This window comes from Quercus suber, unplaced genomic scaffold (genome assembly GCF_002906115.3).
Source record: "Quercus suber isolate HL8 unplaced genomic scaffold, Cork oak 2.0 scaffold_297, whole genome shotgun sequence".
Classification (NCBI taxonomy): domain Eukaryota; kingdom Viridiplantae; phylum Streptophyta; class Magnoliopsida; order Fagales; family Fagaceae; genus Quercus; species Quercus suber.
This window is the reverse complement of record NW_027069753.1, coordinates 84369-103206: the sequence shown is the minus strand read 5'-3', so window position 1 is coordinate 103206 and position 18838 is coordinate 84369. Positions and strand designations below refer to the sequence as shown.

The 18838-nt window shown below is 33.4% G+C and overlaps 2 protein-coding genes across 3 annotated transcripts; one reads left to right on the top strand and one right to left on the bottom strand.

Annotated features, from left to right (window-relative positions):
* LOC112015638 (snRNA-activating protein complex subunit) lies at nt 1-5522 on the top strand. Of its 2 annotated transcripts, none has more exons than XM_024048072.2 (11): nt 1-239; nt 338-396; nt 471-537; nt 647-696; nt 2327-2507; nt 3076-3164; nt 3248-3338; nt 4038-4133; nt 4485-4610; nt 4691-4951; nt 5189-5522. In XM_024048072.2, the coding sequence occupies exons 1-11, from the start codon at nt 105-107 to the stop codon at nt 5471-5473; spliced, it is 1440 nt and encodes a 479-aa protein (XP_023903840.1). In that variant the 5' UTR covers nt 1-104; the 3' UTR covers nt 5474-5522. The 2 variants fall into 2 exon arrangements, with proteins under 2 accessions (XP_023903840.1, XP_023903838.1); XM_024048070.2 differs by having other exon boundaries at nt 644-696.
* Nucleotides 5523-6742: 1220 nt separating this feature from the next.
* On the bottom strand, nt 6743-10543 carry LOC112015624 (E3 ubiquitin-protein ligase WAV3). The gene is made up of 3 exons (XM_024048056.2): nt 10309-10543; nt 9900-10004; nt 6743-8319 (listed from the first exon to the last, which is right to left on the bottom strand). The coding sequence occupies exons 1-3, from the start codon at nt 10441-10443 to the stop codon at nt 6958-6960; spliced, it is 1602 nt and encodes a 533-aa protein (XP_023903824.1). The 5' UTR covers nt 10444-10543; the 3' UTR covers nt 6743-6957.
* Between the last annotated feature and the right edge of the window lie 8295 nt (nt 10544-18838).

Sequence of the window (18838 nt, the reverse complement as noted above, 5' to 3'; positions counted from 1 at the left end):
AACCCACCCGGCCCGTGAAAGCGAAAGAGGAGAGAGTTATTAGAAAGAAGGCTTGCTTGCTGCCTTTCTCAGAGTTTCTTTACAAGAAGAAGAAGAAGGCGTTGATGGAGGAGGAGATTGAGGGAAGAGGAGAGCTGTCGAATTCAATTCCAAGGGGCGGACCCATTTACGTACCCAATCTGGTGGGTCCCCTCTCTTCTGTCCCCAACTTCGAGTCTTCTCTTCTCCTTCAACTTCAGGTACTCTCTCTCTCTCTCTCCAAAATTAATAAAGCAATCAAATTTTTTTTTTTAATAAATTTGTTTTTGTTTATTGGTTATGTATCTCATCTATGCAGAATCTAGAGGCAGAACTATGTACTTCGGATTCATCTCAACCACTTGATGAAGATATTTCGTATGTTCTTTCTTTTTCCCCCCCTCTATCTAATGCTTATAATTCCTTGTTAATTAATTAATTTATTAATGTAGGGTTGATGAGCTTAAAATTTTGAGTGAAGGAGAATTAGTGGATATGGCTATGAAGGAAGCATTACAGGTATCCTGCTAAAGCTCTAAACTTTGATGTGCTCCAAAACTCCACTGCTTGTGCAGTTTAATACTTTTGTCTCACTCTTTAACACAAATTTTTGTTCTTGTTGCAGCAGGGGGAGAACCATGATTGTCCCCCGCAGCCTTCACAAGAGCCGGCGCAAGAGTAAGTCCTAATCAAATCAAATGTGCTATGCTATGCAATTCCTTATTTTTCAAATATGTATATATATATATATATATATATATGTTGTTTTCAATGCTTTTAATTTGGACTTGTATTATGTAAAATTTGTAGCTTTAGATGTTCCTAGCTCTAGTTCATATGGCTGCAGTTCAATTCATTTCATTACAACGTTGTTATCATACTTCTTTTGTTGTCTATGGCTTCACATTGTCCTTGAGAATACCAAAATTATGATCAGATAGGTTTTTATTCTCATGTATGTATCTGTTTGTTCTTTTTATCTTACCCTCTCTTCAAATTCATATTATTACAAATAGGATAGCATTAATGTTGGCAAGAGAAACACCTTAATATAACATATAGTGACACCTCTTAACCAAAAAGGTTTAAGCCCAATGGGCATGAGATCAACTATGTTATATTAACCACTCTTTCTTCTCATTAGTATCTAGTGTGGGACTTCACTACTTAACCAACCACACTACTCACGTGAATATTCCAACAATCTCCTCTTCACATGTGAGCCTTCTACCAAGTCACTTGTGGCACTTTGGTTAGTCTCCCCCTTGAATGTTAGTCTTTTTCTTAGCAATTCAAGTGTCATGCATCACTAGCACCAATAGTGTGCCATTTTACTCAACCATGCTTGGGGTAGACATGGGGAGTCTTCCTTGCACAACTATGGAAGTCACCAATATACACAATCGCCTTGACTCACCACCATTAGAACCCTTACTCAACCATGGGTGAGAGTACATAGGAGTATTCCTCGTTCTACTTGGTGGGACCCAACAAACACTTGCCTTACCTCAAACGATCAGCTCTAATACCACTTGTTAGAGATATAACACTTTGGGGAAACTCCTTAATTAGTTAATATAACATATAGAGAGACCACTTAACCCAAAGGCACACTTAAAAATCTACATGTTTTGTCTTAATCCTTGCATTATTGAAAAGATTGGGAAAGCCACTTGAAATCTTGTTAAGCAAAGCTTTCAATTTGTATGGACAGTTTCTGTGTTTCAACTATTTATTTCTACTGAATATCATATTGCAACATTCCTGATGGATATGTGAAGCTTCACCATTAGACATTTTCTCTTCATGGAAAATGTTAGGTGCTCATCATCTGTGTTTGTGTTTACTCATGAGTCATGTCTGATACTGCAGTTAACAATAGAATCCCCTGGCCATGATTTCAAAAACGATTCTAATTGAATCCCTTCAAAAATTGCATGTTACTAAGTCCATGTGATTTGTTAGGGCTTCCTCTTTATGAATGAATTTGTGTTTTCCATATGTAGATCCTTTAGTCACTAATACATAATGTGTCAATAAATGGTTCAATGAATTTTTACAAGTCCTTTTATCACATTAAATGTTCATTTAGAGGTTATTGATTTACGACTCTTATATTTCTCATCCACCCTCCACTTGTTAATCTGTTATGTGATTCAATTGATGGTTAGTCCTTGCACCAAATGCCATCTCCTCTACTCATAAATAAGGGTTGGAGGGTGAGATCACAGATTTAATTCTATATGGGTGTGTTTATACAACAGATTAAACTTTTTTGGAACTTATTTGTCTTGAATTTTATATCCAGGAAACGAGTTTATCGCAGGAGATCACGGAATAAACATGAATCTCCAGAAAGCATTACCAGAGGAGAAAATGTTTCATCTTCTTTGGAGACCTCAAGTGGATCTCCCTCAGCAAGTGGTTGCATTGAAAATAACAACTTAAGGAAGAGAAAAAAAAGAAAGGCGAATAATCATGCCATTGAAGTATGCTTCCCATGAATTATATTTATTCTGCCTTTCCATATTTATTGCTAATATATATATTTCTTCCGGTCACTCAATCAGTACTCAGTAGTATAATTTTATGCTCTTAAATCTCTTACTGCCCTCTAATTTTATCAAAATTGATCTTTTGGGCCATTCTAGTTGAGAATATGTTGTCTGAATGTGCTATATAACATTGTGCAATTTTCAATTCTTTCGTTTCTTGGCTTTGTTTTCAAATGTTATTTAAGTAGTGGAAATGTGGCTTGGTCACATTAACCTCTATTTTCCTATAGAGTTTTAATTTGAAATGTTTTGGCATATGGTAGTTGCTTGGTATTCTTTTATCATATGGTTTACATGCTTTTTGTGCTGATTGTGGACCTATTAACAATTTACTTTGTAGTCTCTACATTTATTCTTGTTTAGAATAAACTTGGGTGATACTATATATATAGGTTAAACAAATATTGCTGAGCTGTATGGGTGCATTATTTTTGTCATTTTTTCTGTAAATGTTTCATCCGTTGTTAATCAAATTTAATATTTATTTCTGGAATCTGTCCAGAATAGTTATACTGCAAAGGTGGAGGAACTTGTGAAAATCAAACAAAAGCAGGACGAAGACAAAGCTGCAGCAAAACTGCACTCATTCAAGTTTGTATCATTAGACATCTACGATCTCTTTAACTGGTATAATTATTGTGGTTTTGAATTATATTTCTCTCGTTTTGGTCCAGTGCCAGTTGTAAGATAACTGAAGGTGCCATTACATTATCAGAAAGAACTGAAAGGATGAAATCTCTCAGGTTTACACGTTCTGCAACAAAGGTATGATTGAAAATTGCCTATTCTTAATGTTTATTGCATAATGCAGATGCTTTGCTTTTGATTTATCATTTTATCTTGAAGAAAGTATATGGAAATCTAACTTGAAAATGCTTTTAGAGTAGTGTTATAGCTGTCTTCTTCTTAATTCAGAGTTTTTCTTGAATTTATTTGGTATTGCTACTACAATCAACCTCCTCTCCATAGCTAGTTTCTCCCTGATACAAACCCATGGGTAGAACTCACCCTTGAAAACTGGCTTGTAAGGGAAAGGTGCCAAAGAGCTTATATACACTTGGTTAAGCTTGCACTTAAGCCATGTGGGACACTTGATCATAACACAAACTCTCTCTCTCTCTCTCTGAGTTAGACAAATAGTATTTATATGTTTTTAATTTCATAATCCTCAAATCAATTGAGAAGCCCGTGCTGCTTGCTGGTTCCATATATAAGGAAACAAAACAACACATAACTTAAGGGTTTTTTAAAGTCAATTGACTTCAACTACTGAAGCTTGCACATACTTTTTTGTAACCAAACCCTTTCTTTAAGCCTAGACATGAATGTTATTCATACAGATAACTTCTAGTCATATGCTGATTCTGACTGTTTAAACAGTTGAAGTTTCATATTTATCCTCTCTTTCTTATCAAAAAAATTTCATATTTTTCCTCTCTATACTTTTGTACAAATGTCCTGCAGGTGAAATCACCAAGCACTGGGGAACAAATTGCTGTGCAGTATCCAGAAGTTGTTCTCTCTGTTGAAGTTTACCATAACTCACGGAAGTGGGCCAAGGTATATCTAATATCATTTTGAAAACAGTCAATGTTGGTCTCTATTGGATGATTTTTTTTAAAATTAATTAATTAATTAATTTTTTTAAATGGGTAATGTACATATGCACTCTATGGGTCTTGAACCCACAACCTCCCCCTCCACCCAGCACTTGTAGGGGGAGGAGGTGCCAATTGAGCTAAAGCTCATTGGCTTTATTTGATGATTGTATTTGGATGCATTGAGGCAAGATCATTTAACTTCTTTCTATCTTGGGCTTTTGATATTTGAAGTAGATCATTGACGGGAAGAAAAATCGTCTATCTATTTATAGCTAATTTGCTATTTACATTTTTGTGAATTTTTTTGTAGACTCAAGAGTTTTTGGTCCTAGGACGACAAACCTTGACTGAACTGAGGGACAAAATCTATTGCTTAACTGACCAAATGATGCAGAAGGCTGGGCAGCATGATCCTTCTGGATATTTTCTTATAGAAGTAAGAAGCTCTATGCATTCACTGTTTTCATGAGGACGATAGTTTGTTACCAAATCTAATAGAAGGCTAATTCTTTGCAGGATGTATTTTGTAATGATTTGAGGGATCCCTCTGCTATAGATTACAGTGAACCTATATTTGATTGGCTCAGAAACTCTAAGGATGAAGCTCTTAAAAAATGGGAATGCATCATTAATGGGGAATTACAACAGAAGCAGAAAGCAATTGTAGGTGATGTAACAGGCCTGCGATTGCCTCACTTCAAAGCTGTTAACATGCACATGACACGGTTTTGTGATCTGAAGTTTCGGCTTGGTGCTGGATATCTCTATTGTCACCAGGTACCATTTTCTGTTGCCACATTTCATGATTTTGATGGTAGAAAGTAGAAACATTTTGTGTTCTTTGTGCTTTTCCTTCAGTATGCTGCACTGGTAAAAGAAATGGCTTCATGAAAATAGTATGTCATTATTTGTTAGTTGTGTCCTCGATGTCATGATGAACTGTGGTGTTGGCAAAGTTATCTTAGCATATGCATGGCTATTATAATTCTTTTGTTGGGAAATTACTTGGTACAGGGAGACTGCAAGCATACAATTGTGATAAGAGACATGAGGTTAATTCATCCAGAGGACGTGCACAACCGGGCTGGTTACCCAATAGTCTTATTTCAACTAAAATTTCGTGTTCAGAAATGCAATGTTTGTAAGATATATAGAGCTACGAAGGTCACAGTCAATGACAAGTGGGCCCAGAAGAATCCTTGTTATTTTTGTAAAGACTGTTATTTTCTTCTTCACTATGGTAAGGACGAGTCTTTACTGTACAGTGACTTCTCAGTGTACGATTATCTACATGATTAATTGCCGATGCCCATCTGGGCATATGATAGTAAGAGGTAATTATGAACTACTGATTTATGTTGTTGCTTTAATATATATGCCATCCACCTATAATGGGTAAAGCCAAACTACTCAGAAATGTATCATGGATCTCAACAGTAGCTGAAATATACATCTACATTAAGAAGAAAAGAAATGGAATTGACTAACTAAACTCACGTAAGAGCTAAGTTTGTCTTATTCTATTTCATTACTCTGCAATGTCATAACATTGTAAAGAATGCTATTGCTGCAATAAAAATCCAATTGAACCTGCAAAAGTGAGAATGATTCTACTACTTTCAGGAAAAAAAAAAAAAAACTATTTTACTTCTGGGTTCAAACTCCCAGGGATATTGGGCTTTTGCCCTTATTTTGTAAAAAATCTAGCACAATGTCTATGTTTTGAAACTATTTAAGTTCGTGTCCCTGTTTTAGTACTTGATATAAAAAAAATTGAGTTACAAGTAGAACTCGACACTACTAATGTCAAGTTCTATGCATATTTTGTCACTTAATTTAATTTTTTTAAAGTGAAACTCGACTTTGCTAAAGTCGAGTTTCAATTAAAAATTTACATGTAACTCGATTTTGAGGATATCGAATTTTATATTGAACTCGATTTTGTTAAAATCGAGTTTCAAAAACATAGACACGGACTTAATTAGTTTCAAAATAGGAATATATTACTGTTATTTTTGCAAAATAAAAACAAAAGCCCAATATCTCCTCAAACTCCCTGCCTCTAGGTATGTTGGGAAAGCCTTATGCAGTAGTCCAGGAAGCATGAACTCAGGTACGAGTATGGACATGAGTACAACATAGTAACATGAGCAATTTTTGAAAAATTATAATAAGAAATAGCCAGTATGACACTGTTATGTACAACACGAGTACAATACCCTAAATGAAGCGTCCGTACTTCTTAAGCAATAATAGATGGTTTAGAGGCTGTACTTCTTAGGCAATAATAGTTGGTTTAGAGGCCTTCTGACTATTGGATTTTTTTTTCCCTTTTAATTGGTTCATGTCATCTTCTCCAATTATAATTGGTTTCAAAAACATTAAAATACATGTTTACTTACATCTACCTACTGCACCAGGGGCTCTGAGGAAACCAACTGAAACCTTCATTTGTTTTAATAGAATTGCTGTTGCATCTACTCAGGTTGGTTTAGTATCTAGGATGATAGTTACCTTAAGCAAAAGCAACATGAGCAACAGTTGATATTTGTACGAAAACATGAGGTATGATTCAATAAATTTAAATCCTTAATTGTAATGGTAAATCTTGGGTAAGTAATAGTATCTTGTACATATTTTCTCAGCAGTGTCTGGGAGTAGAAGGCCAGTCAATATAGCCAGAATCAACATTGGTCCTGGATGACTGAAATCATCATCTAATGGTTGCTGCTTTGTATAGATATCAAGACATAAAAATTTTGTTGGACAACTTGCGGATCAATTTAAAGTCTGTAGCCATGTAAATGCTTAGCCCATCTTCTAGCCATGTGAGGATCATGGTAATCCCAACTTTCAACACTACTAGTTCTCCCTCCAATGCTCACATCACTCCCTCCACTTTCTGTAGCATTACTTTTATCCCCTATACCCACTACAGTTTCGCCTGTTCTGATGCATTCATCAACCTCGCCCTCAATGTAGCTATATCCCACATAAACATGTCCATACTTTTCCAAGTCTAATAAGATCCTCTTTTCATCACCACCTTTTAGCTCTCCGATCCTTATAATTCCGCAGTTATCATCCTCCCCAATTCTCAACTGGATATCTCTAATAACACCTCCCAGCAGTCTGGATAGGAACTGTTCAAATTCGTGCATGACAAACCCATTTGAAGTGCCAAATCCGAACCCTACATGAAACCGATGGATTGGAATGGGCACTTCCATGTTGAAGGCATGGTAAGATCGTGTTGGACTATCAGACAGATGCAGGATATGTGACTCTGGATTTTTGTGGGCACGATCTTCAAGTATCTTGATCGCTTTCTTTAGTCCTTCAAGAGGATCTGCTTGCCCTGTGTAGAAAAGACGATCAATGACTTGTAGTGCAGTTCGCTTCCCATAGGACGTCATGCGCCTAAGGGGAAAGACACGTGCTGCAGTTGATGAGTAAGCAACGATGGCTAAACGATCAATAGGTCGAAGGGAGAAAACCACCAATGCCATTGCTTGCTTGAGAAGCCTTAGGTGTGGTCCATTGGGGCTCGCAACCAAGACCAAGTCAGTTGCTTGTTGCTGTGCCAGTTTTACCGAAAGAAAAGCTCTCTTTGAGGAGGTGCACATGAGATAAGGTGCTTGCCCAGTTGGTGATTGTAGTAGTGATGAGGAACTGCACGTCAATTGATGTAGGGACGGATGGTATGGGTAGGAGCTACGACTAGCCATTTGCATGGATGGACGAAAGCTGGGAGGTGCACCTGATGGGATGGGTATTAGAGAGAGAGAAAGACGGGGACAATTAGGCAAGTGATCAGGCTCAATAGGGTCATCGTCATCATAGCGGGCAGAACGCAAGAAGGACCGCCTGTGGACACGGAAAGTAGCGATGGAGTCATCAAGGATTTGGAGTATGGGATCATTTTGGTTGCAAGAAGAGAGTGAAGCACAAGGAGTGTTCAGGCTGCGGGGCAGTTGGGTCCAATGTGCACGGCAAATGGGGCAAGTGACACTACCATGGTGAACATTGGAGGAGATGCAAGTAAAGTGAAAAGAATGAGAGCATTGAGCTGTAAATATTGCCTGCCCTGCGCTGCTATCCCTGCTATTGTTACTCAAAGGATCTAAACATATAGCGCATAAGCTCTGCCACATGAATCAACAAAGATGAAGTTATTAATTAAAGTAAGGGAGACAGATTTTAAAGTAATAAACAGATGAATGTGACAAGACCAAAAATGAAAGAATTGCATTTTGGCACATTAAAATAGAATCCACTTAGAATTAAATAATGACAATCTGATATGTAGCTCTAATTATTGTGTCTAATTCCAAAATTCATTGGCAAGTTTCTAAAATGAAAATGATTATATCAATTTTTGGATGGTCTGAGGTATACGTTTGAAGGTTTTTGATCTTAGCAATATTGGTGAAATAAATAGAAAATCACCAGAGTTCTAGATTAGAGACTAGTATTACTTCTCATTAGAATATGAGCCACTATCTCTACCAATATATAGTGATTTCACATAATAAGCTACACAGCAAGAGATCCAGGATGTTCTAGTGAAGCAATCAAGTGCTTGTTAATAAATTCCATCCAAACAAAAAAAAAAAAAAAAGTAAAAAAGAAAAAGAACTTGTTAATATTTGGAAAATATTAATGATGGTTACTCAACAACAAAACCCTTGTCAAACTCAGCTCTCCTATTATAAAATAAATACAAGTGATGCCAAAAGCTTGATTAGATAATTCAACTTTCAGCAAAAAGGGGCCAGTGATATCATTACTAGTTTGTTTTTTTTGTTTTAAACCACATGTACAAGTTGTAGATTGCTGTGTTTGGTGCAGATCCACTCAAATTGTCCCATTCGTTTGAAATTTTCATGCATCAAAGCTTTTATCAACATGAAGAATGGAAAATGGTAAAAGCTTTTTGAAGCTGAAGTGACTTTTCTAGTTGGGAGATCTGACTGTTTTACAGGAGTCAAAATTTAAGACCATCATATTGAAATGGGTAAATAAATTTTTTATTTTTTTATTTTTTTAGTTTTATTTTTATTTTTTTTGGGTTAGAGAATTTGACACTTTATTCAATAGTGCTTGAAAATGTAATAATGAAGGAGTGTTTTGGGTAGGTGGAACTTCAAAAGTGGGGTCTTCTTTGCCGTGTGTTGTGTAGTCTTAAATTGATAGTGGTGTGGATTCTTGGCTTCACTAATGGGCTACGCTAGCCGCTATATTTGGGGGCATCCACCCACACCACATGTTAGATTTCACATACATTAACCCAACTTGATATTTTTTTATAGTAACTCGTGATTTAGAGTGCGTTTAAAGATGTTTCTCAAAAAAAAAAAAAAAAAAAAAGGTGTGTTCAAGGATATTAAATCAAACGTTGGTCATGTCATGTAGTGCCTAATAGTAATTTCATTTGGGTATAACTAGAGATTTTGTTAACAAGTGCCGTGATACTTTATAAAGTGGTTTTTTTTCTTCCATAAAGTAAAATCAAACAGTACATTAAAAAAAAAAAATGAAGCAAATACAATTATTTGAAATTGTCAGGTAAATTAATATATTAGAAAAAAGAAAAAAGAAAAAAAAAACGTGGTTAAATTTGAACCTATTAAATTCTAGTGAAAAAGACCATTATGGCTCAATATTTAGCAACCAGAAAATTGGTTTCTTTGCCTTTTGTTGATTGTGGGAATGGGATATATACCTTGGAAGCAAGGGCGTTGTTGTTGTGGCTGGACCATTCTGCAATATCATCTCCAAGTGAGATATTCTTTGCCTTTGTTGGAGACACAGATGAAGAATCTGAGATCTGTCAAAAAAAAAAAAAAGCAGAATCAGCTGTCATAAATCACAATTCATCTCTCCTTTCTTTCTTTTTCTGGGAAAAATAAAAGATTCTCAAAAAATAAAAATGGGCAAATAAGGCTATGATTATAATTTACATCATCAACATTTTTACTAATTACTAAATGTTTGGACTTTGGAGGAAAGAGATGCAATGGAGGAAAGATTGAGTAATTAAATCGCATAAATTTTAGATTTTGGGGAGTTGATTAGAAAATGAGAAATGGGTTGGGGGTGAAAGTAAAAAAGGAGTGGCATTGTGAGCTTACAGAATGGAGGTCCATAAGAGCTTTACTACTTCTGGACAAGGACAAGGACCCACATGCATATGCAGCTGCTACCACCACCTTCCAAGCTGCTTTTCTCAGCTTTGATGTTGTTCCTCCTCCTCCTCCTTCTCCCATTTCTCTCTTTCTCTCTCTCTCTCTATTAGTACTATTTTTGTTATATATAGCTGCTGCTTCTTCTTCTTCTTCTTCTTCTTCTTCTTCAAGTGTTGCTGATTTTGAATTCTCTTTCTTATCTATGGCTTGAAGAAAATAAAAGAGGGTGGGGTGGGAAGAGCAGAGCAGACAGAGGTCTCTGCCAATTCTGCAATTTGTCCCTCTCTCCCAACCTCTCAGCTCTTTGCTGCTATTGCTGAATGAATGCTGCCCTTTCTTTATTTCTTCTTTCTTTCTTTATTTTTCCTTTAAAAACCATACCTACCACTACCACCCATATATATACACACAACTGCTACCTGGCCCCTCCCTCAGCCCAATACTAAATAGTACTAGTAATAGTAAATAATTTCACCAATAAATGTATCTGGATTAATCAAGAAAAAAAAAAGGATTAAACTTATATTTCACTTTTTTTTTTTTTGTTGGTTTTGGGGTAATATGACTATGCAAATATATTAACTATGAATAAATTTGTTACAAAATAGTTTAGCTTTGTCAAAAGCAAGCAAATTCTCCTTTATAAGCAGTGGGATATCAAAATTAATATGGTTAATAAATTGATTGGCTTCTAACTTAACTAGTGCATCAACACATATTCCACATTGACCACTTCTCTCTTGTTTTCTACCATTTACTTCCTTTCGTTAAGGGTTTCCTTTTCCCTCTTTTTATGCACTAAATAGTCCCCTCTTACTCAAAATAGGAAAAAAAAAATCTAATTTTTTTTTGGCTTTATTCTTCTTTGCTTAGTAAAAGCTCTCTAGAACTTTCAAACCGATTACTTCTTTGCTTTGCTTGTTGATATCATTGTTCATACCTACAACTTTAACCATGATTATATCACTTTTTATTTTTTTAATTTACTTAATACTTTGATATTAGTTAGCTAAGGGTATGTTTGGCTGGAATGGAAAGGGAGATGATAGGAAAAGAAGAGAAAAAAAAATAAAATAGGAGAAGAGATTAAAATTTTCCACCAAAGCCACTTGTAGGGTCTGTTTTTGGGTTTTTACCCCCACACCACTAATTCCATTCCTTTCAAATTGTCTCATACCTACAACATTAACCATGATTATATCACTTTTTATTTTTTTTAATTTACTTAATACTTTGATATTAGTTATCTAAGGGTATGTTTGGTTGGGATGGAAAAGGAGATAATAGAAAAAGAAGAGAAAAAAAATAAAATAGGGAAGAGATTAAAATTTTCCACCAAAACCACTAATTCCATTCCTTTCAAATTAAGGAGATAATAGGAGAGAAAATGATCATAAATAATGTGATTACAAAAGTAACCCCCTTATCCCCAATTGCTTCAAACTATATAATAAGGGCATAATATTTATTTGATTTCTATCATTATGCTTTTCCATCTCTCTTAAGTCTTAATGATGTGGGAAAACAAAAATCTTTTCTTTCCTCCCTACATATTTTTCATCCTCCATTATTCTATTATCTCAACCAAACATACCCTTATTTTTTTATTGGTTGGATCCCTAGCAACTACAAAATTTTCAAACAAATTAATCCTGGTGAATTGCTTGCACATATGTAGACACAAATTGAATCTATATCCTTTATAAGAACATGTTTATTCATTTATTTTTGTAACAATGACATTATTCAAATACTGTTGTTTCTATAAACTAGTTGGATGTTGCCATGAATGTGTGGTGTGTGGTGGTCAATAGTTTTTGAAAGAGGTGTTAAGTTTGCCTAGATTTTAATTGTAATAATAAAGAATTTTGAATTGATGGGGCACAAGGCAAGACAGCACATGCAGATAAAGATGGTTCTCTCAATTCTCAAAGACACTGTTTTTTTGAAGGGGGCCACAGGAAGATTAAAAAAAAAAAAGGGACACTGTTTTTGAGGGGGCCACAAAAACAAATTTTCACTGCCACCTGATTCATTGTTGATTACAGTGCAAGCAAAACTTCTACACCCGATGATTGTACTACATTTATGCGTGTATGCTGCTATTTATTCTTATTAATTGCAGGGTTGTTTGCCTTGCCTGCAAACCAATCCCCCTTGTCATGGCTGTCATAATTAATAACTAATAAGTGGATATTAATAGTTCAAAACTGGCTTATTCAATTTTAGTTCAAACTTTTAATAAGTGTGTTTGAATTCTACATTTTAAGTTGGATTATATGTTTAAACATAAGTTCTTTTTTTTTTTGGGGTCAAACAAACTTAAAATTATTTACAAAACAATTAACTTATTTTCCTATTAAACAAACTTAAATAAGAATTTTCCCGAGATGAACCAAACTATTATGAACATTTTGATTTTTCCACGTTTAAATGAAATTTATGACACATATTTATGGTCAATTTCACTCATATATCACTAATTGTATTGGAACATTTGTAATATGTATTTTACATAAAAATTAACAATCAATATCCTAAGCTATATATATATATATGTGTGTGTGTGTGTGTGTGTGTGTGAAAGAAAGAAAGAACCTCAGATAAAAACTTAAAATAGTCTAAGGTTATGTCATGTAGTACATCCCTTATAATTCTCTTTAATTAGCCTTTCATCTACTAAAACTTTGCATTTATGTGAAAGTGTTACTACTAATCAATTGTCATGCTTTAATGGGATAAATGTTTTTATTACTGTGTGTTAATTATCTTGGTGCACTAATTACACACACTTCGGTATGCATGTTTTCATACCTTCAAAATTAATTCTATTATTTAAATTTCTCAAAAAAAAAAAAAAACTCTATTATCTAATTGAAAAATGCCTTAACAATAAGAAACTAAAGGTTTAAAATTAAGACAATAAGACAAGTTAAGAATATAAAGGTTTAAAATTCAAGTTCAAATTTCATAAAACTAGGACAAATTTCATACTTAAAAAACTAAAGCTAAGTCCACTTACAACGCAAAAATTGTTATATTTTAATTAACAAAATTAGTCTTTGAACTCATGCATACCGGCCACGTGTGATTTATATCAAAGGAATTTATATAAAAATAATTTATTTTGAATAGAAAAATTAATTGATTTGGAATATTATATGCTTCCTCATATTTAGTTATTTTCCTAACATTTGAAACAAAAAACATCTAGAGGCAAAAGCAGATTTGATAACACAACATATTATCCGTTGCATGTTTCATTAAATCTTACTCATACTCTAAATCTTACCCATATTTAGTTGCATTAGAAATAATTGAAACAGAGTATTAAAAGTTGAAAGCCATTTTATTTTATGGAAAAAAAAATCAAATTTAATAACACAAAATCAAAGAATATGAAAAATAATAATTACTCTATGCTTAAAGTTAGAGGAAAATAATAAATTATTTGTCTAATCACTCAAGCACCATGTTCATATTTTTAATTGTTTTAATTTTATCAATTTGTTTTTCCACTTTCTAATGGCATGTAGTATAATTGAAGTCGATCTCTTAAATATACATAAACTGTAAGATGGTTGGTTTTTTACAAAATATTTCAAAATGCACAGAACGTTGCAAGGGACATCGAGTGGTTTAACATTAATTAATGTGTATTAAGAGTCTTGTTGCTCAATTGGTACCTCGTGTTTTGAATAAAGATGTTTATTGATCAAATCCTTACTACTCAATTGGAATTGTCTAACTTTTTTATTGACACCTTAATCTAAAATTAGCTTGATAATTATTCTTGTGAAAAAAAAAAAAAGCTTGATAATCTCAGTTTTAGAATTTAAAGTGTAAATAAAAAGGGTCCGGTTAACGTGTGCCCTTAGGGCACACATTAAGCCATCCAAATAAAAAATGCTCTTATTATTTAAGGTCATCCTAATGAATGCCCTTAGGGTAATGGTTAACAATCCATTTTTAAAAAGTTTTGATACCACTTTTATGGAAAATGAAAAAAAGTTGTAAAAAATTCCTTTTCCCATAAAACTTTTTTTAAATGGATTATCAACCATTGCCCTAAGAGTATCCGTTAGCATTTTCCATTTATTTAAGATGGATGTACATGAGAAATGCTTCTATCATAACTATTGATTTCAAGGGTAAGATGAGCATTACAAATTAATCTTGAACTAGGATGTTGATTATAAAATTATGTACTTTAAACTATAAAATTATGTAGTTTAATCTTGAACTAGCATTTCTCAGAACAAGTGCCCTTAGAATAATGGTTAACAATCAATTTTAGGAAGGTTTTGATATCACTTTTATGAGAAATGAAAAAAACTGTCAAAATATTCGTTGCTTTTTTTTTTCCCCCATAAAAGTTTTCTCTAAATGGATTGTTAACTATTGCCTAATGACATCCGTTAGCATTTCCCATTTATTTAAGATGGATGTACATGACAAATGCTTCTACCATAACTGTTGATTTCATGGGTAAGATGAGCATTACAAATTAATCTTGAACTAGGATGTTGATTATAAAATTATGTAGTTTAAACTACAGAAAAAACCTCATAATTATTTATTTATTTTTTGTTGAGAAGATCATACTTTAAATTTTATTGTCAGAATTTAAGTTAGATAGCTATAATTAATCCATAAAATCAGTGTAAAATTTTGAATTTAATACATTAAGCCCACAAAAAAAAAAAAGGGTTTTTTCTTTGGCGGGACAGTGAGATGTAACTCTTTTGAATAAAAACTTATCTACCATTTGGATTATAGTATAAATGTATAACGGTATGAAAAACAAGGTAAGGAGGAAGAAAATACTTTCAAGGAAAAAACCAAAAAGGTGGGGAAACAGACCGTTAGATTTGAATTTGAAAGTTTTAAAGAAAATCAAAATCCATAATGGCATGCGGTCCTTTTGTCAAAAAACATATAAAAAAATGGCATGTGGTCTCTACTTCTTTTTTTGAAAGCTTGGGCATATGTCATACTAGCCAGATTAAAGCAAAGTGTTCAGGAAAAGATTAGATGAAAAAAAAAAGGGATAAAAGCATAGCGACTGGTTGGCTGGCCAAAAATTTGATAATTGGTACATAAAATTAACTGCATCAAAATGGTTTGACACAAACAGCATCTACATAACCTCATCCCTGGACTTCAAACTTATACATGGTATTTTTTTGGGCGGCTGAATTAGAGACCATCAAACCGGTTAATAGATGAATATTGTTTATTCGGGTGTGCCGTAAATTCAAAAGTTTTAAGTTCTATCCACCAACTTATTAGTTCATGGAATTTTTAGGGTAAATAATAAAACTAGAAAGGGTGTGGAATAGTGTCGGAGCCAAGATTTTGAATTAGCGGGGCCGAAGTATAACCATGAGTTGATTTGTGATATTGTTTTGGCTGATTAGTGAAGGGAGGCCAAGATTTTGAAAAGAGGAGAAGCTAAGTTTTATTTTGTTTTTGGACCCAATTTAAATTAGGCCATAATATATCTTTTTTCCCCCCTTAACTCAGGGGAGCTAGGACCTTCTTGGGCCCTAATGTGGCCTTGCCCTTGGAGTGGAATAGATGAAAAACTTGAAACACCACTTCCTTTTATATATATAAAGGATGAACAATAGCCACACATTGTTATGTCATACAGATGATAGGGGCCGAAGTATAACCATGAGTTGATTTGTGATATTGTTTTGGCTGATTAGTGAAGGGAGGCCAAGATTTTGAAAAGAGGAGAAGCTAAGTTTTATTTTGTTTTTGGACCCAATTTAAATTAGGCCATAATATATCTTTTTTCCCCCCTTAACTCAGGGGAGCTAGGACCTTCTTGGGCCCTAATGTGGCCTTGCCCTTGGAGTGGAATAGATGAAAAACTTGAAACACCACTTCCTTTTATATATATAAAGGATGAACAATAGCCACACATTGTTATGTCATGCAGATGATGGAAAGGAGAGTAATAAATGGTTTGGAATGGATATAAATCAACACTTACAATAACTGGTGATTGGCAAAAGATACACCAAACAAAGAAGTGTTTTCATTAACAATTCTCTATGATCAGGGCTTACACAAGTAAGATTGCGCAAGGGATGGGAAAGCAAATTTTTAATTTGAATTTTACACAGAAATGACATGCTTATACTTATTATTTCCAATAAAAGAAAGAAAGAAAGAAAGAAAATATCATTGAGATTAATTGGTAATACTAGTGGTTGTATTGATACTTTTGTGGGCTCGTAGCTTTGCATTTTCCCTTTGTAAAGATGAGTTTGTCTTTTTGAATTGCGAACTTTAATTTTACAAAAAATGTGTTCATTTTGAAATAGGGATTACCTATCTATGAAGGTGTGAATTGTGAGTGTCATGGGACCCCAAGTTATTGTGCTGATAAGTGATAGCTACCTTATATGATAAGATTAATGTAGATTGACAATACAAGCGTCCTTCCTAACACTTTGAATTAAGAATAAGTTCCTGCACTTAAACAGCAAAATTAGTGGGTCACAATAGTGATTATCAGTGCTATAAATACAAAATAAGTAGAGTGGTTTACGCGGCTAATGATGTTGATTAGACATAAAAGATCACTAATAAACAAAATAAATACAGTGGTTTACGCGTTTAATGTAGATTGACAATATAAGTGTTCTTCCTAACACCTTGAATTAAAGAATAAGTTCCTGCACTTAAACAACAAAATTAGTGGGTCACAATAGTGATCAGTGCAATATATACAAAATAAATAGGGTGGTTCACACTGTTAATGTTAATGACGTTGATTAGACATAAAAGACTAATAAATGGGACAACTCCTACATTATTGGCAATTGATTAAATGAATGCAACTTTGCCAATAGCAATTAAGAAATTAAACTTGTACTAAATATTCCTACAATGCAAAATGTATTTTGCTCAAGACAAATATATATATACGTGTGGTTACTGGATATTTTATCAGCATAGTGCATACTCCCACAAATTCAGCACCCTTTCCCAATATATATCTTCTATTTATCAACTCATAACCAACTCTTATTATCTGCACTTGCACATAGTTTAAAGTTTTAAACAATGACAACATCCCACCGGTCAAACATAGACAATCATTAGGGTTCAATCATATTTGCCGACCTAGGAATACTCTTTTGTCTTTTTCTCTGTAATATATATTTGAAAAAAAAAAAAACACAAAATTCCATCTTTTTTTTCTTAAAAAAAAAAAAATTGGAACCTGTATATAACACTTATTACTCAAATGATATTATTTTACGTGTAAACCATTAATTATGTAAAACTTTATCCTCTGAGATTTTTGAGTGTAACATTTAACCCCTTGGGGGTTTTGAGTATAACACAAAATCTATCGCAATACTATTTTATATGGAAATGTAGTTTTGAATATAAACACGTATCATCACACTGACCATTAATAATTTATTTTCATGGATGTTTTAACAGCATACATAATACTACATGCAAGTTGAATATTATATTCAAAACTTAAGAGGTTTTTTTTTTTTTTATATTTTTTTTCATCATTCTTTATAACAAAAGTGAATGGAGAATTCAAATCCAAGTTCTTATAATAAGGAGAATTAAATAATATCATTGAACTGGGAAATAGTTTAATATGTTAATGACAAATTATGGTCCCTACGTTGGGAAATTATATATATGTTTTTCATGTTTCATGGTCAGGTCCTGTCTAGGTCCAAGGATGACCAAAGAAAAGATCAAACAACTTCCAAAACAAAAGTCCTAGAAAACGCCTAATGCATTAAAGGATAGTATTGACAGTATTGAGACCTTAGGGGAATCTCTCTTTTTATGACTGACATATGGGAAAAGCTCTCAACGATCCTCTTCTATACATCAAAAGAAGTAAAAGAGTAAAGGTTTCAACTTGCTAGTCTACAAAGCAGAAATGTGTTTGATCCTCTTTTTTTTTTTTTTTTTGGACAAATCAAAAATATGTTTGATTACTTAGTTAATAAGTGCATAAACTTTGTGCATCTTTGACTTAGTCAAATCAATTTAAAGGGGTTCGAAGTAGATTTTCGAATGATTAGCTTATTTAGAAGCTGGGTTATTTGTCTAATTTTATTTTATTCTATCTTTCTTTAGTTATACCTTTTTGTTCTTAATCAATCATCTTCCTTTTTGTATATAAAAATATTTTATTTTATTTTTTTGATGGGAATAAAAATATTTTATTGATTGGTCTAGCGTTGGTATCTTTTATAACGATTTGAACATGTTTAACGGAGGATCAAAGAAATAAAAATGGTTTTGCTGTATCATATATGATAACCTTAATTATAAGAGGTCATGAGAGTTGGGACCAGATTTGATGGTTCCTACAGAAAAGCCTGAAATCTTACACTCTGTCACAAAACACTTTGTGTTTCCCTCTGCATTTCTTCAAAGCTGATAGTTCAATTTTTTTTTTTTGAGAAAACTGATA